Source organism: Nothoprocta perdicaria, unplaced genomic scaffold (genome assembly GCF_003342845.1).
Source record: "Nothoprocta perdicaria isolate Ctin4 unplaced genomic scaffold, notPer1 scaffold_19, whole genome shotgun sequence".
NCBI classification, from domain to species: domain Eukaryota; kingdom Metazoa; phylum Chordata; class Aves; order Tinamiformes; family Tinamidae; genus Nothoprocta; species Nothoprocta perdicaria.
In genome coordinates, this window is record NW_020455093.1 from 6,892,027 (window position 1) to 6,917,396 (window position 25,370).

General features: G+C 34.3%; 1 protein-coding gene across 1 annotated transcript in view; it reads right to left on the reverse strand.

The window, feature by feature from the left end:
* SNTG2 (syntrophin gamma 2) overlaps window positions 1–25,370 on the reverse strand; it is a 126,919-nt gene that overhangs the window by 83,329 nt on the left and 18,220 nt on the right. The window contains exons 5-6 of the mRNA XM_026037069.1: window positions 15,547–15,590; window positions 15,390–15,431 (exon numbers count right to left, since the gene is read on the reverse strand). Coding sequence (XP_025892854.1) covers window positions 15,390–15,431; window positions 15,547–15,590 — 86 coding nt within the window. The remainder of the gene's footprint in view (window positions 1–15,389; window positions 15,432–15,546; window positions 15,591–25,370) is intronic.

Sequence of the window (25,370 nt, forward strand, 5' to 3'; positions counted from 1 at the left end):
CGATATACTAAGGACATACAAGTGAGATGAAGCAACACTTTAAATTGTGTTTAAATTGGGTTTTAAATTGAAATAGGATATATTTTTTTGATCTAGACCAGCTACTTTGCACAAAATGATCAGAAACTCATGAAACTCATCTGAACTCCCAAAACCTTTGCTGGAAACTAAATCTATAATATTTGGATGTTTACATATATCTATTATTGTATGATATTTGGATGCACCAGTAATATTTGAAATTATTTTCCTTGACACTAGTTGTCTATTYAAAAGCATTCATGAAAGATTAAATAGCAGCTAAAAAGGATAGTACTCATCTTACAAGTTTTCACTAATATTTTGCCAKGTACAACCAAGTGCCATATACTTAGATATAGAGGTTACACTTAGTTCAGAACCTATAGCAGATGTTCAGTAATTATACTSAATCACTTGAATGATATTGAATCATACATGAACGCACAGTTCAGCGATATATTTTGAGCTATTTATTTCAGACACAGGTACATATATATGTAGATATAGATATAGATATAGATAAATTGTTAAAGAGATGATAAACAGCAATGATAAAAAAAAAGAAATTGTTGCTACCTCCTAGTAGGTTAGACTGCATTTTTTATCAGTCTCAAGTTGAAAAATGTAGCTTCCCAAACTTCATTAATATCTACAGTAGAATTTGAAATGAACTGATGATCTCCTTCAGGGCCAGTCAACTACTTAYTCACTTCATACTATTTATGCTAACCTGCATTATAGTGGAGTCTTCAAAACTATATTGAATGCTTTTAAATTTGACAAATTCATTTATAAGACAGAAAGAATATATTTTTTGCCATGCTCTAATGATAGAGTTGCTGATTTGTTGATTCACTAACCAAAATAGCTCAACTGGAAACAATTTCTACTTGTGCGTGCATAAAGTTAACAAATAATAACTTACTTTCTGGCCTTTATAATAGTAATTATGAAAAACTAAGTATTTCAAACATCAGATTTTACATATGTCTTACAACCACATCATTTATTGCTTGGTCTCCAAAAAGTTAAATTTTTCAAACTATCATGACACATTTGTTTTTTGTATACTAACAAACACTGCAAAATAATGTTCTTGGACACTGGAAGCTCTTTGTTTGTTCTGTTAGATTTTTGGAATGACCCTGGTGTGGTTTCAGCCCAAACCAAGTAGTCATCACCCCTCCATATTCCTAGACATACCAATGTATATGACTTTCTAGATGGATGTACTGTGCTTGAACTTTTTATCCTGTTTTGAATGATCACTAAGGCAGGTCATTCTATATCAGCCTCAGCCTCAGAGAACAGTCCTGGACTCATTTAATTTACGAATGCAGATACAGCTGAAACAACAATTGTGATGGAGAAAAGCTCTTTACACTAAAAGTACCTTAAGAAGTGCAGATTTCTGAAGGTATAACATGCATATTCATGAAGAATGCTAAGGAACACTGGGAAAAAAAGAGTTATCTGAAGGGTCAGAGTTAATAAGATATAAAAAGACTCCATGAAGAATGCTCCTGTATCTTGTGACATCATTTTCCTTGTCATTGGGTGGTATCAAAAAATGCCATTAGTGCATACTCAGTAGCGATATCAGTACTTTGTAAAATAGAGAATTCAAAAAAAATACACAAATATATGGTTATGATGTATTGTCATTAACCTATATTGAAATATATAATGGAAAAATATGAATCAAAAAAGTTACAGTAATACCAAGAACTCATTTACCAATTGCAACCAGGATTTCAGAAAAGCTCGTAACATGAATCATTATTATTATTTGATTTCTGGAAATAAGGAAGAGTTTTAACTAACTGATATATACAAATATTTTGCTGTAATCTTTCAAATACAGTRCAAGAACTATGATTACTCATATTTCAATTCAAATAATTGAATTGATTCAAATAATTGATTCAAATAATGTTTACATAATAAAGTGTAAACTGACTTTTATTTTAAAAAAAAAGTCAAGGAAGGAGACTGCATGCAATCTATACTACTTAATATCTTTTTGGAAGACCTTTATAAAACACTAGATAGAGATTTCAGYGCAAAAATTGCATTGAACAAAACAAAATTACTGCAAAGAGAGATATTTTTTAATTTCCCTTTTTTTTTTTAAGGGAAAACTAGTATATCCGTTTAATTTAAAATTACTAAGCAGTAATGCATTGAAAGATACTAGTGCTGTATCTTACTCTTCTGTAGCTACTTTATATTGTTAGATAATGTCCAAAGAGGGAATAGTATGAACCACACATACTAAGAAAAAAAAATCAATTTCAGCGCTCACAAGAAGGAATTAATGGTGCAGCAGATCATTAAATAATGCAAGCTCTGTAGTGCTGAAGCTTTTAACACAAATCCAATACAAAAAGACAAATCCAGTAGCTTTGGAATAACATCATTACACTGTTGCCTTTCTGTAGTAATAATATAAAAAGAGGATATAAAAAGGGATTTTTTTTAATAGTAGATYGAATACATTTACTGCAGCTACCTATACATATACATCCATTTTCTTATGTGTTCGTAGCTATGGAAGACAAAATGAGACTAAGGAAAATGTTTCCTTTCCATGCTGGCTCTAATTTGTGGATTTTGCATATCTCTTTTAAGTGCATTTATCAAGACAGGATTCATTTTATTTCTCTTTTTTTTTTTTCACATCCTTTTCTCAGGGCTCTCAGACAATAGAGATAACATTTAAAAAAATACATAATGTAAAAAAAAGTAGGACCCTCGAGATGTGACTACAGAGTACACAGAACAAAATATGACAGCTTGGCAAAACTGAATGATTTGTTGCATCGCTTTTACTACTAAACTCCATTTTAGGGAAATCCTAAAGTACTTAGGTTGAAGCAGTTCAGTCAATGGCAAGATTTATAGATTCATATTTTTCCATAACAGTAAATGCCATGTAAGCAAATCTTATGGATACTGGCGCTACTACTTATCTCGCATTATTGCCCCAAGATAATACAGTCTGGATTACACAGACAGAATAGGATACTAGTTTCTCTGTTAGCAATGAAATATATTCTCATTCTCTTCCAAAGGTACAGTTTTGCTTCTAGAGTAAGACCAAGYGTTTTGCTTTCATACTGAGCACAACAGCATGGCTGAAAGGTTACCATTTGATAATGCTTCCTTTTCCTTATATCACTGCGTTCTCATCCTTCTGGGTGAGCAGGACAATTATTGCAGTTCTGAACAGAATTCTGAGAACTGTTTGAATTATGAACAACACCCTAAATTGGGAAATGTTATTATGATGCAGTGACAATAACACACAAGCAAATTAATTTATACACATATAAAACTATTCAGCAATTGAACCTGTAAGTTTGATTTCTTTCACAGTAAATATTCACTGAATGTCACATAGTTTTGTGTTCTATTTGTTTATTTTAGGAGACAAATTTATTCATCAATATTCTTCTGAATTAATTCCTACTAAGTATGTGAGTCAAATTGAATTGAAAACCAGATCAATGGTAACAAAAGCCTTAACGATGATGTTCCAAGTCAATACAKCTGACATTCTTCTGAAGAAGAATGCCTTGTGCTCAGTTTTGCTTGCTCTTGACCTTCAGATGTCCCTGAATATTCACACTGCTCAGAGTCTATACAAGGTTTTGGCTGTTTGAATGAGGTCTGTCTTATTACAGATCAGAAATGTAACAGCAATTAAAATTAAAATGGAACATTTCTATCATGAATGAATTCACCTATATGGCCTTTTACTGAAAGGAGCAGAGGTAGAAAAATATATTTTAAAGGTCTGATATTAGGTGAAATCCCATTTCCAAGCTACAGACCAAAACTTAGTTTTAACGCTTATCTTTCATACGTGTAAATTAAAAGGAAGTCAATCTGAAGGTGAATGTCTGATTCTGAGACACAGATGTTTCTGAAATTAAATGCAAGACTATTGCTCCTTTCCCTTCTATGATCTGGGCACTTTCTCACTGCCTTCTTCTGCTTCAAGATTTGTTGTTCACAGCAAACTTCCACCGTAGCTCCTAAGGCACAACTCCATCTGTGGCTGCAGGAATACCAAATTTAACAAAACCCCAGCATACACTAAGCGAAGCCGTAATCTGTTTTGTTTTCTGAAGAACCAGATATAAATTTAGAAGCAGAAAAGCTATGAGCTTAACTGGAGACAAAACATGCAGAAAAGTAAGTCTTATTATCAAAATTTTCTACTGCTCATTATATTCACTTGGATTTATTACCACTTATATCTGGCATCACTTGCATTCACCACCAGTCATATCTTGCATATAAATCCTTTTGCCCTGCATACATATCTGAAGAGATTCTAGCATGGCTAGAATCAGGCCCTGAAACATCAGAGAATCTATTCATCTTCCAATTCAAAAATAAAACAAACTATTCTGTGGGAAAATAAATGTTGTTTATTATCATTTTAAAAATTCCTCCTCCCCACTACCTACATAGGAAGACAATGCGATTTATGCAAGTTTTCATGGATTCAAATTCTACCACAATTTTCTTTCTCTTAATTAACACTTTTCTCCTATTTCTACCTACAAATAAAGTAGAAGATATTTTTAACCAACAAAAAGTAGATTATCCTTTTAAACAAATAATACTGTTCCTGGGTGGTATCTACTTTTGGTTAATTATACCAAATTARCAAGAATTAAGACAAAGAGATTTTTTTTAATGATTTTGTACATTATTTTTCTTCTTTTAAGTATACACACTAGTCTTTGCTTAAATAAATATATACTATATAAAAGAAGTTACTAAGTATTCTGGACTGGAAATACAATTGGAACCAGTTCAGCTCTTTCCTAAAACAATGGAAGTTTGAAGAAAATAGCTTAAGGCTAAATACTAACTGAAGTATGAAGATCCATCCCTGTGAAAATAACTRCTATCTTCAAAAGCTCCAAGAATCTCAGAGCATTACAGTGACTTCTCTTTGAAACCTCAGGTCAGTCTCTAACTGTTATTTTTGTATTATAATTGAAAAAAATTCAAGACTACATAACACATTTTTAAAATATGCAGTACTTTTTATAGCTCAAATATTGCTACATATTGTTATATATATATATATATATAAAAATAGAATCTGTATGGATGAAAGGTAATCTGTTTTATAATAATCATAAACTAGTTTGTCTGTGTCTTTAATGTTTTTGTTTCCACAACAACTTCCCAAACACAAAAATGCAAGCATTGTCATAAAAACAGACTATCTGCACAACTTTGTATACATCACAAAGAAACTTCTAACAGGTGAAGGCCCATACTTGAACCTTCTGTCCACTATTTAGAACCCAAACTCATGATTTTTTTTCCAGCTGTGTTACTATACAGGACAACATTTGTTTGGCACATGTTGCTATATTCTTTCATTCAATAGCCAAATATTTTTAATGGCAAAAAAATCATAATAACTGTTCAGTGGAATATGGTACAAATCTCAGTGACATGTCATAGTCTTCTGAGGAGTTCTCCTGGAAACCTTATTATAGTTGAAGGTTCACTTGTTTTAACACAGACCTATATATTTTTACTGTATTAAAAAAAAAAAATCTAGGCTACTGGATTCAGCCTCCCGCTAAAAAAACATATGAACATCAATGCTCTGAGCTTTTTGTCTGGTATCTACAATAAGCAACAGCAGCAGGTACCACAATCTAGCCTCAATTTAGTGGCTGGATAAATGTGCCTGAAATAATAACAGCCATGAGATTACTTAAGTCAATGTCTTTTTGAAGAGAAATATATATTGCCTTAATAATCATATAATGATCTTAGAAATCACAATCCAAGAAGTAGTTTAAACATCTCACTTGTTAGCAATAATAAAATAACACTATTAAGAAGATAGTTATATGTGGGATTTTTTTTTTTTTTTATTTAATTTGTATTTTTTTTTTTTTCAGTTCAGAAAACATACAAGATGCAAAATGATGGAGTTCAACTTATGGAAACAGAATAAGTTTGATCTTGTACATACAATTTTATTTATACAATCAACCCAACATCACTAAATCTTTTTAGTTTTCCCTTACTAATATGGAGCTAGAGTATATTGTGCTTTGTAATTATTTGTACTGGTGAAAGACTGAGGATCCCCCCAGATAAAGTGATTTAATTGATAGTACAAAACATGGCTTAGAAGTTTCATGCTATTACTTTTCTTCACTCTCTGATATCTTCCTGAGATTTATTTGTAGTCTCTTAGGAACACTGATTTTGATTATTCTATTCCATATTTCTTTAGGTTTCCCATGATAAAACATACAACCTCACAAAAATGCACAACATCTTTTGTCTACTTGTTCRATACAATCTTTACAGAGATTAATTTATCTCCATTCTACTACATTTACACTACATGAAGACATGGAAACTCCTGGAAATACAGACCATTAATTGCAACATAACATTCAGTTAATTTAAAACAGCACTGCTAAGTTTCAGTAAAATAACATATACTTTTTTTTTCTTTAGTTTGCAAAAATAGAGTCGGTTTTAATTCCAACAAAACTTTGCAATAATCTATATATGATATTTCACACAATATTTATAGACTCTCTATTGGTAATTATTCATTTAAAGAATCTTGTTAAAAGCATCCACCTCTTCTTTTGGTGCATAAAAATGAGGAAGAGGGAGGAACAGATAGCTTTTGTTAGGATGTCTGAGCAAGGCAGCAATATCTATACAAAAGTAACAGATATATAGGACAATCTTAATAATCACCACACCATTTTTTTTTTTTTCTCTTAATATTTGTGCTGCCATTCAGAGGGACCTGGACAGGCTGGAGAGTTGAGCGCAGAGGAACCTCCTGAGGTTCAACAAGAACAAGTGCAGGGTCCTGCACCTGGGGAAGAATAACCCCAGGCATCAGGACAGATTAGGACTTGACCTGCTGGAGTACAGCTCCATGGAGAGGGACCTCAGAGTCCTGGTTGACACCAAGTTAAGCATGAGTGAGCAGTGCCCTCGTGGCCAAGAAGGCCAATGGGATCCTGGCTGCATCAGGAGGAGTGCTGCCAGCAGGTCAAGGGAGGGGATCCCTCAGCTCTGGTAAGGCCACAGCTGGAGTACTGGGTGCAGTTCTGGGCTCCCCAGTGTAAGAGGAACATGGAGCTTCTAGAGAGGGTCCAGCAGAGGGCAACAAAGACGATTAAGAGACTGGAACATGTCTCATATGAGGGGAGACTGAGTGAGCTGGCCTCTTTTCTCTGGAGAAGGGAAGGCTGAGAGGGGATCTGATTATCATGTATAAGTTCATAAAGGGGGAATATGTTCATGAAAGGGGTAGGAAGGACGGAGCCAAGCTCTTCTCAGTGGTAGCCAGTGACAGGACAAGGGGCAATGGGTGAATGCTGCAAGTTCCATCCATCACATGGAAGTTCCATCTCCACGTGAGGGGGAATTTCTTTACTGTGAGGGTGACAGAGCAGTGGAACAGGCTGCCCAGGGACGTTGTAGAGTCTCCTTCTCTGGAGGTCTTCCAAACGTGCGTGGACGCCACCCTGTGCCACATGCTGTAGGTGTGCCTGCTTGAGCGGGAAGGTTGGACTAGATGATCTCTAGAGGTCCCTTCCAACCTTAAACATTCTGATTGTGTGATTCTGCGATACTTACTTGATCAGTTCTAAATTTTCATATACAGAGGAAATTAATTTACTAAAATGAAGATGTCTAAAAATAGTTTTGCAAAGAACTGATAAAACAGGACAGTCACACAGCTGAAACAAAAGACCAGTGCCACAACATCCAAAGGCATCAGATAATCTGCATGTGACCTGGGAAGCTTTAAGTTACTGATTCTTCTGGACTTGGAGGAATTACCTCCTAGCGTTAGCAGAATATTTCATRTATTATGCCAAAATTCTGAAATTGAGGTATAAAAGCCTAACTATTAATGCAAAATGTACAGTGTAAGGTTTAAAAAACACTTATCTTGGCAGTACTAAGATAGGACTTCCAAGAAATGAAAGAGGTGCACAGTGCACTCTTATATCGAGTTAAGTATTTGTCTTTTCCTTCATTAACTTGATCAAACTTTAATACTATATTTGTTATATTTCAATTACAATGCTTTTGCTCTGTGCAAAGAACCTTAGTTCTAAAATAATTTACAATGAATGGGTGAAGAAATAAAGGATATGTGAAATGAAAATTTCAATATTTTAAGGAAAAGCAATTTTCATTTTTTTTTCTAMTTGTGTCTGTATTGAATCATCCTATTCAAGTCCAAGTACATCACTCCCTTCCAGACAAGCCAATAACACATTAAACTACTACAATATATAGCTGGAAGAGTTCAAAGATCTGGCAAAGAACTTAATAAAGCAGTTTAATTTCTGAAAATATAAAACAAGTCTCACTGAATGGATTCTCTATTGTAAAGAAGTACTTATTTACTGATTCACTTCCGTGACATTACTTAAAGTAAGAAAGGTTTCTAAGTATTTTCCTGGATTGGTGAGATTAAATTACCATTTGAGTGAAATACAAAAAAAARGGGRAAAAAAAAAAAAAAAAAGGTCTTCATTTTATATTCTTAGATGCTCAATTCTATCTTTTCTACTTAGTGAATAAAAAAACAGTTTATTGTCTTGAAATKGGATTCATTTCAATGAAACTTGCATTTGAACTAGTCGTGTATTTTGGGATACTAATTTTGGTGGATACAAATGAGTGAGCAATTTATTTTATTTTATTGTGCTCACTTCATAGTGTGATGTGTTCCCAATCAACATTCCCTCCACCACTGTGTACCAGAGGCACAAATGCTAACACGTAGCCCACACTACACTATGCCAGAACATGAAATGCWCTGTGGCTGTAGTGGGGATTGCTCTGGGTTTCCCTCAAAGTCTCAGGGAACACCACAGACARCTTGGGCTGTCCACAAAAAGTGTTGCATAGTAGAAAGATGATCATGACAAGCCAGCTCTCCAGTAAAATCATCATCTCAATTATCTCTTTTGCAGAATAAAGTTCTAGCTGACGTTTATTTATTCTCTGTTCAGAAGCTGTCCCACATCTTTACTCATTCTGCTTCATGCCTTGATGTTTTCTTTGAACTTTTTCCAGTTATTTTAAACTCTTTGAAACTGATGGAAGCAGAAATGCTGTCAATATTGAAGATATAGAGGTGCCTTACATGCTTTGTGTGGTGTTTTAGATCTATTTTCTCTACCTTTCTTTAAAAAAAAAAATTWAAAAAAATCCAACATTCAATTRACTTTCCTGGTTAATAAAAGCTTGAAATTTTATTCCAAAGCTGCAGTGGACACTTCAAAGCCCATCATTTCACATGTTAAGTTAGAACCATTTTCTTCTATGTGTACCACAAATTTTATATACATAGATTTTACCTTCCATTTTTTTATCCTGTCTTGAATCCTACTGTTTTACAAACAGAATCAGCAAACTGTCACTGGTACATTTTATTTCCTTTCCCAGCTCACTGTGAATGAATCACAGCTATGGTGGTATCCCTTCACTGTGAACGCTGACCAAATAGTTTTTCCCTCTGTGACTCATCTTTTAATCAATTATTTATCCAAGCAAGAACTGCCATTCTTATCCACTCATTGGTTTATTTAAAAGCATATCTGAGGCGAGGTTTTTGTTTTTGAGATCTTTTTGGACACCCAGGCAGACTATATTAATAAAATTTCCTATAGCCACAAGCTTCTTATTTTTCACAAAGTTCTAGTAGGTTCCTGAGACATACTGACTCTTTGCCAGCAAATCGTTCTCTATCTTTGTGTTTGTTAATTTTATWTATTTATTTATTGTTGCTACTTGCCGGTAATTTTATTATTTCATACACTAGGTTTTGCAGGCGGTGATTTACCACATCACCTTTTGCATTTTTGACTGACACATATTTTTCACCTCTCAATCCTTATATACCAAGGTACTTTATATACTGTCTTTTCATAATGAGCAATTTCTTATGGGCCAAAATGATTGATAACAATGCAAATATGATAGATAATAATCATTACACAGTAAATGTTACTGTGTAATCTCAAACAAATGATCATTATGGCTGCATTTATATTAGTAAATTAAACATAATCAGAACACAAATCAAACATTAAGACACAACTTTACATACAGTGCAACTGCTAACACAGAGCCTGGCATGGTTGTGAGGTAGACTAGCTGGTTCTTTCTCAAATAAAGTCCTGGCATGGCCTGGGCTAGCCTGGTCCAATGGCCATTATCAACAGGCATTCTGGAGATATATATCCACTGTTTCAATAGGTAAGTTTGGCCATATGGATGTAAGTCATGCTTAAAACCAGGTAATCTCAGAGCCAGAGAAACAGCCCATTTGGTGTTCTGCAATAGATGCACAACACAGCTCTSGTCTGACTGATCACACCACCCAAGACCCAGAGAGACCACTGCTATTAAAGTGGTCTTTCATTATGATATCCAAGATAATTCATTTTATTTTGTTTTGAATGATCAAGGAAATGCTTAATCCAGTAATTCTTTATAATAAATTCTAAGCAGAGAGATGGTAAGTGTATGATTTGCCCAGTGTAGACAATACTAGGGTGCTTATGAATACTTCGTCCTACAGCAGTATGGCAGAATTTACAAAAATAAGGACTTTGGTGCCCTGATTTGGATATAAATCTCTCYGATTTATGTCCAAAATTAAATGTACCAAATTTAAATGTAAATTAAAACACTGAGAGTTTGTCCCGCGAGCTACGTTCCTCATCCCTTAATGTTGCAAAAAATATTTCTCAGCTGACACAAGCTACTCTGAAATATATAAAAGAAAAGTAATTTTTTACAAGTACAGTTATTAAAATTCCTGATTTAAGTTTCACTGGAAGGAGTGTGAATTTTGAGTTTTGTTAACAGCAAAGTATTAATGGAAGAAGGAAATAACATTAAAGATTTTGACTTTAACATTTTAGAGAGAGTAAAAAAACATGTATTCAGTTTTTATTTTAATGAACACATCACCTAATTCAAAGGATTGATGCAGATGAAATAGAATTTTGAATGCTCAAAGGGCATTTTGGGACAAACACGAAACTGGCATTTTATTAGGACAAATTCTTCCATTTGTTCTGCAGTGGATGATAATCTGATTAGCCATCAGGGAAACAAAATATATTTTTCTCTCAAATGATCAATAGAGAAACTCTCTATATATTTTTCAAAGAAATTAATTTATTTTCAATTCTTCAGTCAGTCATCCAGAATTTTATCAATATTCATGATGTCCTTAAGATTGTTGCTATCTACAGATTCAAAACCTATTTTCTAATAATATGAAATGGAAATGTGCAAATATCCCTTAACTGCAAGATATTTAAAATGAAATTCACATTARTATTTTTGCTTTTTATTTTTATTATATTTGAATATGTTGCTAATATTTATCATACAGAGAAACTGCCATGTGGAATAATTAAAATTTTATTCTGTGCTGAGCACATGCTTCATTCTCAAATTTCTCAACTGGATTTAACACTGGCTTATCAGATGACCGAATAAAGAATTTTTTTTTTTTTTTGAGTTATACCTAGGGCAGGCACAAAGTACAACATAAAAAATACTGCACTTGCCCTTTTTGCTTGTATATCAGCCAARATTTGGACACATCCCCATTTTAAGGATTCTGTCTGCTTGCCTGTCTGAATATGAGTGAAATAATGTTGAATTTTTGGTGATTTTTTTTTCTTTTTTTWWAAWTTATATGGATCACACACATGCATTCACAAATTCCATACAAATTTCACTTTAGATGTTTATGTGATATGTTTGCATATATGCATATACATTCTAAGACTGTGTAATTCAATAAATATGAGATAAGAAATATTAATTTCTTAATAATTAGCAGATGAGGTGAGATGATTAGCATTGACATATTCTATTTACAAATAGTGGCTAACAATCCTTGCAAGCCTAGGAATATTAACTACACACTTCTTGAGGCATTTCTTCTCAACTGCAAAAACATGTACCTTATTCATACATGGAAAATTTCATTATGGGTGAGTAAACTGCTATTTCAAGGAARTGTAATCTAAGTAAAAATAAAAAATAAAACATTCTCCCTTCTTTCAGGAACTTTGGCCTACCTAATCTCAGACCCCATATAATAATTCCCTTCCTAAACTACTTGATGCTTTTATCAAACTCCAGTCTGATTTTGATAGCAGGCTGTGGTTGTAGAAATGTCTCTTTGCAGATCTGTCTCTCGGTCTGCTAAGATTTCTTTCCCTTCAGGAGCTTTTTTCAGCTGTATGGCCTGAAGTTGTTTCAAAATGTTTCGTTTAGTGATTCTTATTGAATTCTTATGTGCGGTGCAAAGATTAACTTTACAAATTTCTCTAACTTTCCTCACTACTGAGAATAGCTGAGTTACATTGACAATTCTTGAGTGTTCCTTAGTTCTGAAAAACAGTCGTTAAGGGATGTTTTGTGAGGAACAGCTTTCAGAAGGTTTGAAGTTTTGTATGTGCAATAGCAATACAAGCAGCAGGAGGACAGTTCACCAATATAAAAGACTTGACTCTGTGCTTTCCTGAGATTGTCTATTATTATTTTAGAAATCCAGCCTGTCTATTATTATTTTAGAAAATCAGCACTAAGAAATGGGCTGCAAGACCATGTAGCTGCACTTTATCTTGACCTAGAGAAATGACCTCCAGGTAATAAAAGCAACTTTAGTTTCTTTACCCATATAATTTCTGCCTTGCTGATAAGACTGACAAAACCCATGTCATTGCTGATTGCTACAGATACTATTCTGAGATACACTTGTCAGTGAGTCAACTGACATTGCCAGCAAACACAAAACAGGTGATAAGAACTTTTATCTATACTGATTTTTACTGCATACTAGAAAAGCAGTGCACATGGACAGAATAYGAACTGGTTCTATTTGGTGTGAGAAAACTCAATCATTCTTTCAAGAAAATTCAACATACATAACAACAATAAATAAAATGTCCTCCAGCCTCTTAGAAGTCCACAGTCTACCCGATCTCCTAGTGTATAAAACCATGCCCTGTATACAGTAAACATGATAAATTGGCTAAATCAATTTAAACAATGTCAAATGCAGGAGAAAGCAAACATTTTTGTGATTTGTTTTTTCATATGAGATAATCAGAACAGTAGAAGAAAAAAATAGCATTGACACCCATTTTAATTTAAATCAGTGCAACTGGCATGTGTCTATTCTCTTTGGGAAAACAAACTCAATAATGTTTTCGTAATTAYAGGACTAAAATAGTAACCCTTGTCTAATGCCTTGCCTTTAATGCCAGCACAGGGAAAAGATGTGATGAAATGTATTACTGCTAAGAATCATTCAGATACCCTCAGATATAAGATGATGATTTGTTTCAGTAGCTTCCAAAATCCACAGGTTTCCTCTGCTCATACTCTGTGCGCTGCCTGCTCCCATCTCAGCCATCTCCTCTCCTCTCTGMATGTCAACACATTAGTTCAAGGGTTTAAGGACAAGTGATTCTTAAACTGATGTATAGTACAAATTGGAGGAGAAAGTAAAAGAAACACTATCATAATCGATACCTTAGGCCGACCAACGTTCTGTAAATTCAGTTGGCAGCTTCTGGCTTATCTCTTGTCTAGACTGCCATAGGTAATATGAAGTAGCAACTGATAAGAATTTTCTAATCTAGGGTATGGCTGCAGGCATCTACTGAAAATGCTATGAAAGGCATTACAGAAAAGAGCAATGTTTCAGAAGAAGCATTTCCTTTTTTATTTCTTTACCCGAAGAGCAGAACAATTTTACAGAACCCTTTTGCCCGCTCTCTGCCTTTTCAATGAAGAAGAGGTAAGGTTATCATTTAATTATAGGAAGAAAGAAGCTATTAGCATCTCAATTCTATAAAACAATATAGAAAACATTTTAATAATTTTTATTTTAAGCAAACTGAATGCTATTTGGAATTACTGGTCTCCAAAATATCAGGTAATCTTCTCAAGCTTATTTTACAGTGCTATACCTCCACAGAATTCAATGGAAAACCTTATTCCCCTTCTTGAATGTTATGGTGAAAATGAATATTCCAGAAAGAGTATATGGTCCTGGCACTAGTTAGCTTAATTTCACTCTTTAAATTCAACGTTCCTAAGTATCCCATCTACATGTTTCTTGTACTGTGGCAGGGATGGTGACTACTCCACTACCCTGGGCGCGCATGCACACGTACACACACACACACACACACACTCTCTCTATATATACATGTAAATATACGTGGCTGCGTATATATAAATGCACACAAATAATCTGCAAAATAAGTCTCTTTTAATTGTTCTGAAGGCAATTTTAAACACCTGAGCAGGAACATGACACTAACCCCACATAATCTAATTTTTCAACATTCAACATCAGTTAAAATAGATTCTTTACTATAGTAATTCAATCCCTGTTTCTTCAATGCTAAAATGGTAAGKTTTTTTTGTACTGTTTAAATATATTAACACAATACAGGACCGTCTACAATCCCTGTGGGTCAGGAGCTATAACAAAGTCATACTATACTCTGTAAAGGTTATAACTGTGTGCATAAACAAAGTTTCAAATACACACACATATATCTATATATAAAGACTATACATTTACTCTGTCTGAGAGACTGTTTYTGTGAATACCCATAAGACTGCATTGTGAGCCTCCACAATACCTGTGGTTGCATCCCCAAGAAGGCTAAATATGTTTTTCATATTTTTAAAATGCATTCTTAAATAGGGAAATCAATTTTAATATTCATTCTTAGATTTTTCTGTTTTCATTCTATTCAATTTTTATTGCAAATAGGCCAGTGTACAGTGAAAAGGAGAGAGGAGAGTGAGAGGAGAGGAGAGGAGAGGAGAGGAGAGGAGAGGAGAGGAGAGGAGAGGAAAAAAAATGAGAAAAATGAGGAAAAAAAAAAGAAAAAAAAAGAAAAAAAATCATCACATGTTCCTTGGTGAAACTGATGAAGTTATTCTGAGAAGAGCAGTTGAGCTCCACTGAAAAGAATGGATTTAACTTAAAAAGATTTGGCTTTCTTGCCATATTATTTTCTGCTTTGATTTTTTTTTTTTTCCTAAGGAATGTAAAACTATAGTAAATGATAATGGAGACTTGACTGGAATAGCATGTTAATGCCACAAGTGAAAATATCTGACTGTGAAGAATAGTCACAGAAAGGTACCTATAAAGAAGCTATAAGAACTGTGAATAAAATAAAACTCTTAATTTTCACATGTATGACAGACTATATGGACATATTCTGCATGTTATAAAAAAATGTTATAAAAGAATGACTTACCACTTCTTCRTGGGTAGCACTTTCTACATTAATACCATTAACCTAAAAACAGATATGATAGAGAGAAAATGGTTTGAAATGTTTGTTAGTTAATGAAATAAACAGAAAGATAAGTATGAAACAAACATGTCTGTGGAATAGGCAAATATTTACTGACCTGTATTATTGCGTCTCCTATGAATAACATTCCTGTTTGGTCAGCTGTGGAATTACAAAAAGAGTACATTTTAATTGAAAAAAGGTACTGAAAAATAATGCTATATTGACTTTCAGCACTTGGCTTAGCATGCTGTTTATAACAATCATCTAAAACTGCTTTGCTTGTGAAAATACCAATGGCATAGCAATCAGTCACCATCCTGTAAAGTTAATAGATTCCTTCCAATTTTAAGCAAATTACAAGAGTTACATTCCATGCACAAAATTTAACATGGAGCACAAGTGTAATTTCTCACTAATGAAGGATTTCATTAAATTATGTGGAAATTCACACTTTTCATTAGTCTTCTCCACTAAGGAAAATAAGAATTTCAAAAGCTACTTAGCAATTCATTCCCCCCAAACAAATTTACAAGGACTGCTATAATTAAAGAGGTTGTGCCTAGAATATAATACCACTCTTTAATATGAAGTTTGAGTTAGCTTTGTTCCTGAGAATAACGTAAGACATTATTTCACTCTGTAATTTGCATGTGCCCTGCCTTTACTGAATGGGAAAAAATGTAATGTAACTGCAAAGAAAACTAATTCTGTATAGGTACAATGACATTTCCTGAGGTGTACTCATTTATTTTTAAATTTTATAATTTTTAGTGGAATTGCAGTGTGTTTACCTCTTGAAATTCAGTATTTAAAAGTAAGGCTCTGATCCTGCCAAGATTGATGGGAACAGGTTACAGAGCTGTTTAGAAGCTAATGCCATCTTGCCAAACTATTGGCAACTATTGACAACTATTGCTGGCACTCTTACAAGCACATGTGCTTGTCTCTGCAAAGTTAACTCAAGATAAAACTGGTTTGACCTSGAAGATCAGAAGTATTTTGTATTTGGACTACATAAAGAACAGCATGAACTGTTAACAATGTGCAGATAACATAATGGCACCAGCCAAGACTCTATTAGGCACCTATGTATCTGAGCAAGAACTGGTCACCCTCAGATAGAGTCCTCCTTGCAATCTGGCATATGCATATTCATGTGCACATAASTGACATCAAGAATTGCCTAATATACCTTTACCATAGATATGTGATAACAATAGTAAACTTCAGATTTTCTTTAATAAAAGAAGTACTAGTAATATCAGTCTTTTTCTATTCTATTCACTTCACTAGGCAGGCAGGGTCATCACACAATAGAAGGCTGTGTTTTTCTTGTAATATTAGGAAGATTGGTAAAATCAGGGGCTGGGAACCTAGTTTGATAGAGACTAAATATATGCATGGGCCAAAAAGCAACTATTGATATTGCTGCTCTTAGTTTCAGTAACATGGAAAATTTTGGGAAAACTTGATTTATACCCTTCCCCCCCCGCCAAAAAGGCACATCTGTGTTCACAAATCAAAGGTATTATTCCACTATTAACTAAACGTGCAATTATTATGACAGAAGAATCTGTAAAGACATATCAAAAATGTTAATTCATTTGAAGAAATTAATGCAATTAATTAAGTGTTATTTAGTGCCACACTGTGGTGAACAGAAAGCACAAATGTAGACTTTGTATTATAAATATGGTTCACTTACTTTCTGTTTCCCTCTTCCCTTCTGCTGGCACGTAATTCTAAATAGAGCTTTATGGCTCTTATTTATTTACTATCTCAAGATTGTTGCAGTACGAAGAAACCAAACAAACAGAAGCTAAGCATAAAGAGGAAACTAAAGGACAAAAATAGGAAACTGTAAAAGTGTGAGACAAACTTAACATAATACTGCCATAAAAAAAGAGGAGAAAACTGTTCTAAATGCAGCAAGCTCTGACCTTACATAACTATAAAATTAACCTGAGTAGTAAGCTTAGCCTTATCACAATAGCCTGTAATTGCATCAGGTTCCAAAAGCTAAGCAGGATTAGGTTGGCTGAATACCTGGATAAGAATCTCATAAAATAACTGTTGCTGCAAAAAAATGGGTGCTTTTTAACTTGGTAAGTTTTCCTCAAGTCATAAATTCATTGTTAAACTAATGCCTCACTGTGAGGGTAAGTGAAAATATACTGCCAGAAGAAACTATGCTATTTGATACAAGACTATTGGACACTGCAGTTTATTTGCTCCCAATAAATTATGAGGAATTTGAGATGATCTATCTCTTTTTACAATGATAGAAATATTTGTCTCAATATTCTACTCAAACTCTATGCTTTATTTCTGTCTTTATTTCACCCAGAATAACAATACTGTTATTTTTCTTTTTTTTTTTTTTTGTAAACTATTGCTAAATAATTGATATTTTTTACTTTAGTAAAGATATTTAGCTACATATAATCCTAGAAAACAGCATCTTACAAAAGCTCCATCTAAGCTCCATCTTGAGCTCCATCTAAGGAATATGCAAAAGGTGCATACAGGAATATATTTYGTATTCCAATAATAAGCATATTTGTTCAGAATGCAACTAATTTAATATAGCATTAACATATTAAGGTAGTATTTGTAATAAATACAGATATTCTGCAAATAAAGATTCCCAGAGGTTAAGTTCTCACACTCTATGCAACCCAACCCATTTTCTTGATCTTTTTCTACGAGAAACCTAAGCACTGTTTTTTCTAATTCCCAGTGTTTAGAATGGAATAGGGGCTACAGTGAACTGGGAATTACATTAACAAAACCAAACAGGCCTCATGAAAAACAAACAAAATTTCACATTGAGAGCAGATAGATTTTCATAGCAGTTTTGAGGAAGACTTACAAGGGAAATTAAGAATAATAATCATAGAATAATAGCATCCTTAAGATTGGAAAAGACCTTTAGAGATCGTCTAGTCCAACCCCCCTGCACATGCAGGGTCACCTACACCACGTGGCACAGGACTGCATCCAAGCGGGTTTTGAAGATCTCCAAAGGAGACTCCACAACCTCTCTGGGCAGCCTGTTCCAGGGCTCTGTCACCCTCACTGTCAAGAAGTGTTTCCTATAGTTCCTGTGGAACTTTTGGTGCCTCAGCTTGTGGCCGTTTCCTCTAGTCCTATCCCTGCCCACCACTGAAAAGAGGCTGGCCTCTCCTCCTCACTGCCTCCCTTGAGGTATTTATAGACACTGATGAGGTCCCCCCTCAGCCTTCCCTTCTCCAGGCTGAACAGGCCCAGCTCCCTCAGCCTTTGCTCATAGGGCAGATGTTCCAGGCCCCTGATCATCCTGGTAGCCCTGCGCTGGACTCTCTCCAGCAGCTCCACATCCCTCTGGTACTGGAGAGCCCGGAACTGGACACAATGCTCCAGATGTGGGGCTGAGTAGAGAGGGACGATCACCTCCCTTGACCGGCTGGACACGCTCTTCTTAATGCACYCCAGGATCCCATTGGCCTTCTTGGCCACCAGGGCACACTGCTGCCTCATGGTCAGCTTGTCATCCACTATGACCCTAGGTCTCTCTCTGAGGCTGCTCTCCAGAAGGTCAGTCCCCAGTCTGTACTGGCAAGTTAATTCTATAGTTAATTCTAATACTTAAGACCATCCAAGCTGTTTTATGAGACCTTTAACAGAAATAGGCAGCTTAAGGGGAGATTTCCTTTCACAAGATATAAATAAAAAAGCAAGTTTTCACAATAAACCATTTATTAGAACATTCCACTGATAAAAATATTTTTATCTGCATGACTGGCATTGAATCCAACCTGAAAGGAAATTTACTGCRATGACAAATTTATAGTATTTTTCACTGCAAACTCAATTAATGGAACAAAAACAATTTTCTGATAAATATGGTTTTATATTTTATATAAACCAAAAAGTAAAAGGAGGCAAAAGGGTAGAGTGCAATTAGCAATTCCAATAGCAAGTCAACAGGGATCAAGGAGAAAGGTTTTTGTTACTTAAAAAAAAAAAAAAAAAAGTAAATAAAAAGGAACCTTTTGTTTTCCTGCAGTGATTTTAGAAGGCATATGAACTTCTCTGTCTCTTACCAACTTCAGAAATTATAAACTCCTTTTTAGAAAATAAATATGTTTGTATATCAAAAGCTATAATAGAAAAGCTTAAAAGCTAAGTTTCTGCCCATCAAACTCTTAACATTAACCGAAAGAGAAACTATTAAAGACTTTTGTATGATTTTCTTGTTGCAAGTAGGTTTGCAAYATCAGCCACATTGACATTTTATCAGATGATCTATGAGAAACATCAGCACACATGGTGATTAAAGTTTAGATCTACTTTAGGAAATTAGAGGAGAAAAATGCAAATAATTTGAATTTCCTTCAGAAGTCTAGGTATTTGTTCATCTCATCAAAAAACTCTTAAGCCAAGCTACTAACAATATGTTTCCCTCAGTGATTTCCAAGCAAATAATATTTCAGTGTGAAATCAGTGAAGAAAACCTGAGACAGAAAAGACCTTTTTAATTAAAGGACATGGTTTAATGTAACTTGATTATTTTTTCTTTTTCTTTTTTTTTTTTTTTTTGTGAGCAAAGAGAGTCTGAATGAATCCTCCCATGGATGAGCTGTTGAAAAGCAAATTCTCATCTTACTGTAACTCACGTGTTGAGTGGAACACATGCAACTGTGTTGAGTGGAATAAGTTGTAAATGTGTGTTTATATGAATAAATTTGTACTAAAGAAAAATATCCAGTTTTATACACATTTAGTAAATCGGTTCTTCCTCATTTAAATTTGTCTTTATAGGAAAACATCAACACTAAAAGTTACGAATCATGAAATTGGAACTTTAGTCAGGGAAATACTKAAAACTTCACTTTTCCAAGGAAACACATAGCAGCAGAGTAATGAAAAATGCACCACTTTTTTAATATATCTTTAGCAAATATGAAAAGTTACTACTGTTTTTATTATTTGAGAATATAAGCATAAATATAAAATATTTTAATATATGATATATATATGACTATAGCCAGCATGTTTGTTATTATTGAATATAAATATAAAAATATTCGTCTATTGAATGAGAGCTAAGTATCAATAAGCAAGTAGCAAAAGCAACAGTTACATTTTGTGAATAAGCTATGTTTACTGTTAAACAACAACAAAAAAAGTTCTACTAGCCAAGTATAATTAGGATCCCATTAAAAGTCAGTGCAAAGCTACTTAAATTGATAAAAATGCACATATATTGCTAAATTTAAATCTGATAATATTTTAAGCATGATTAACATATTTTTTCAGGTAAAACATTTATACACATTTTAAAATTAATTAATCACTTGGTAAAAAAATATTTTGAGGAATATAGTAAAATATAAAGGAAGATCAATCTGCTCACATAATTGCAATATTCTAAGACATATGGTTAGCTTTAAATGACATACGATTAATATCACAAGTAAAATGCTTACTGAGCTGAACAGCATAAGTTACACAAGTAATGAATATGTAACATTTTATGCAGAAATAAATTAAAGTCAAATCCAGTATTTTCAATCTTTTCTTCCAAAAATATGTAACTCAATTTCTATTACCTACCATTACAGAATACAAAAAATGTTGTAAGAGCTGTAGAGATGAAGACTGGATAACATAATTGATGAAGTGTGGTGATACCAGAAGTATATACATTAAATGAGTCATAGGGAAAGAAAAGATATATTTCCTACAATAGCCTAAAAAGTCTTTAATTCATAAAACAGTACAAGAAAGATAAGAACAGTGAAAAGATCAGAAAAAGAACTTCTCTGAAATTGCCAAAAGGATGTTATTAAATTTCTCATATTATTCCATATGACACTATCTCCCAGCAGATACATCATTACATTTGCTCTTTCCATCAAATACACTTTAAGGTTCTTGATTGTGCTTGTGCCTCAACATATCTGAATGAATTTTCTTCTGAATTTAATCATTATCACCATGAGTCTGCATTACAGAGCAGAGGACGCACTCTGCAGCTGTCTAGCTGCCTGCTTCTCTAGCTGCCACATTAAAACATCGTGGTAAAGCAAGCTCCAAAACTAAAGTCCAAAACATTATTTATCTTCAGAAAGATTTCAGGGAGGTTGTTTCCTGAACATTATCTGACTGAACATGCATGATCTCTTATTTACCTGAATGAAATAACTATAGCTTTTTTAATTCTACCTGGACTGTAGTGGTAATAAATTCAAATAATAATTTCTAATTCTATTTGATTATATTTCTGAAAGTCGTAATAGAACTACATTCAACCACAGGTAGATAGAAGAAAGAACAACAATTATCCCTATCAGTTGTATTGTAAGGTAGCTGTTTATTCACCAAAATGTTACATGGAAGAAATGTTAATTAAAACTATATTTTGCATTTTGATACCTGTCTCTATTAAGATTATGGTATGTGAATGGTAACTGTAATACTGTAAGTGCCATGAAAACACAGGTTTTAGTTTTCTGATGTAGTATTGACCTTTTGTTTGATAAACTGCAAAATACACTTTCCAAAGTAAATATTGCTAAGGAAATACCTGTAAAACTAAGGGACAATTTCCAGAAATATCTTCACYGAATCGCAGAATGGTTGCAGTGGGAAGGAACTTCTGGCAATCTAGTCCAACCTCCCTCCTCACATCAAGTCACCTAGAATATGCTGCACAGGACCCTGTTTATATACTTCTTACATATACTCAAGGATAAAGACTCCATAACCTCTCTAGGCAACCTATTCCAGTGTTCTCTGTCACCATCACAGTAATAAGGGTTTCCTTACATTCATATMGAACTATCTGTGTTTCAATTTGAGCCTATGTCTCTTGCCCTATCACCGGGCACCATGGAAAAGAATCTTGCCCCACATGTTTACACCTTCCATTTAGATATTTAGATATTAGAAAATAAGAATAATCCTGCAAAAATATTGAGAAWTGTGACACTAGGAAACAATGTACAAAAAATAAATACCTTGCAAGCTCTAATGTCCTGTTCAAAAAAAGGCCTCCATAAGTTAGTGAATGACTCACATTTGGTTTTCATCCTCATCAGTGCAAGATGTAACACAAACATTTGATCCACTTTCATTTTATTATGCACACAAGCACCATGTGGGCTGATCTCATCCTTGAGAAACCTGACCTTTATAGCCCACCGGAGTGACAATCCAAGGCCTCTGGCCACTGAGCTGTTCACCTTATTCTTAGCTGCATTAGCTGCACCTCCTTTGTGGATGACTGGGGACAATACTGAAAAACACTTAAAAGTGGAAGTTACACATCTGCTTCCCTATTAAACCATCTTGGTTTGGTGGCTCTATATAAGTGAACCTGTCATAAGCCCTACTCAAACCCACGCTATGCTCTCCAAATACACATGGTCCTGAATACAGGCAGACAGGATGTGGTATTTGGACAGAGACACTACTATGTGTTTACAGAGTGCAGTGTTTCAGGCCAAGAGTGCTTCAATGGCTGAATGCCCTGAGGTTGTCCCACTTCCTCCACAGTACATGCTATTTTCAGTCAGAAATGGACTAACCACATAAAACAGAAACCTTTTTAACATAGCAGAATGTGAGTTGTAAATTACCTTATAAAGCACAGAAGGTGGGAAAATGCTTTCAAATTCAGCTTTTGACCAATCTGAGCTCTCAAGAGAGGACCCTCTGTGAAACTTGCAAAATCCACACTATCCCTGTTTCATGTAGCTGTATTTAATTTTATTTTACTCTTTTTATCAGTGAGCTGAACCCACTATTCTGTTTCTGCAGAGATGAGTCTGTTTCATCACTGCCACTTATTTTACTCCACACATTATATGAGATAGAGGCAAAGCTCTCAGCAGTAGTCATTATTACAGCAGTTCTCACCAAAATGGGATGTTGCATGAAGGTAAAAAAAAAGAAAAAAATGTGATTGCTAGCTTGAAAATTCTACAACATAAAAGATAAATTTTATTCTTGACTGGTATAATAAACTGTTTAAAAAATGAAAAAAAAGTCCACAATACTATATGTGATTAAAATAACTTCACTGTATGTATAAACAACTTTTAAAGACCAGGAATATTACAGCCTCCAAAGTTCATAAAGACTCCCTAGTCATGACAAATTAAATGAAAGTAATAGATAACAGGGAGAAAGATGTAAACAGAGAAAAGATCATATGATTGGAGAGGTGATTCTGCCCCTCTACTCAGCTCTGGTGAGGCCACACCTGGAGTATTGGGTGCAGTTCAGGGCTCCCCAGTATAGGAGGGACGTGGAGCTTCTSGAGAGGGTCCAGAGAAGGGCAACCAGGATGATTAAGGGAATGGAACATCTCTCGTAYGAAGAGAGGCTGAGTGAGCTGGGCCTGTTTTCTCTGGAGAAGAGAAGGCCCAGAGGGGATMTGATTAATATGTATAAGTTCAGGAAGGGAGAATGCAGGGAGGAAGGGGACARGCTGTTCTCACTGGTGGCCAGYGACAGGACGAGGGGTAATGGCCACAAGCTGAAGCACAAGAAGTTCCGTSTCCAGGTGAGGAGSAACTTCTTTACTGTTAGGGTGACAGAGCAGTGGAACAGGCTGCCCAGGGAGGTTGTGGAGTCTCCTTCTCTGGAGGTCTTCAAAACCCGCCTGGATGCCACCCTGTGCCACATGCTSTAGGTGTGCCTGCTTGAGCAGGAAGGTTGGACTAGATGATCTSTAGAGGTCCCTTCCARCCTTAACTATTCTGTGATTCTGTGATTTAATTCTTACTGTGTGTAAGGAACATTTTATGAACGTACCAAAATTTATCATATGATCACTGTGAATCAAATAAGCCTGAATTAACTGATTCCTTTCAATTAGTCATGTCCAACTGTTGATATACCCATTTCCAAGAAAGGAAATTTATTTTGTAAACCTACTACATCCTTTACCATAAATAAACTGCTAATACTGATTATGATAACACTATAAGAATAATGCACATCTAGAAGTTATTATCAAAAAACAAGGTATTATGTAATGATTCATTCAGTTTGAAAACAGTTTAAAGGAAATTAAAAGAAAAAAACAATACTGTTTTAAATCATCTGAAAAAAAAGAAAAGTAAGTGAAAGTATAGATTAATCTTGGGAAATTTTAGTTAGAAGCTTTTACATTAATAGCATATTTTTAAAAATATGCTATTAATTCAAAAATCTGGGGGAATTATCCATGATGTTRCTTCCAYACTGACTCAACTGGAAAATCAGACGTGAGTTATATTTGCACATATTCTCTTTATTAGCTTTAATTGCCAATTAAATATCTACTATCAAAATGATGCTGAGAACAACTTTTGTTATTATCTTTCTTTTAAACTGAAAACGTGCAACATTTTGAATTTTTTATATCATATTCARAAGGACATCTGCAAAATACAAACATTCCAAGGTTCCATTTTTTTCTTGAAACCTTTAATGCTTTTRAGAAATGTTCCTTTTCAGAAAAAAAGCAAATTGTTCTCTCTTGTGCAGGTGGTTACTCAGTGCATAAAACAAAATGCCACAATAGCCATTTTTATTATGTGTGTGGTCCTGCAGTGCTCTTTTTTATTTTTTTTTCCTTTTTGCTAATCAAAAAAACAGTTTGACTGAAAGGTACCTCAGGAGGCCATGTGGTCCAACATCCACAATAGTAGTACAGTTAATGCATATACTTCCTTCTTTATATCTTGCTATTTGGATTGGTGCAGTTAATGCATATACTTCTTTCTTTATAACTTGCTATTTGGGTTAGTGTCTTCATGCCACTCAGATTCATTCAGGATGGTATATCGGCTTAATGGGGCTTAGCATTGTCTGCAACTCATGTTTCTTGGACAAAACATTACAAGATGCTACAATGGGCATGAGACTTTCAAATCTGAGCTAAACTATCGACTCCATAAAATT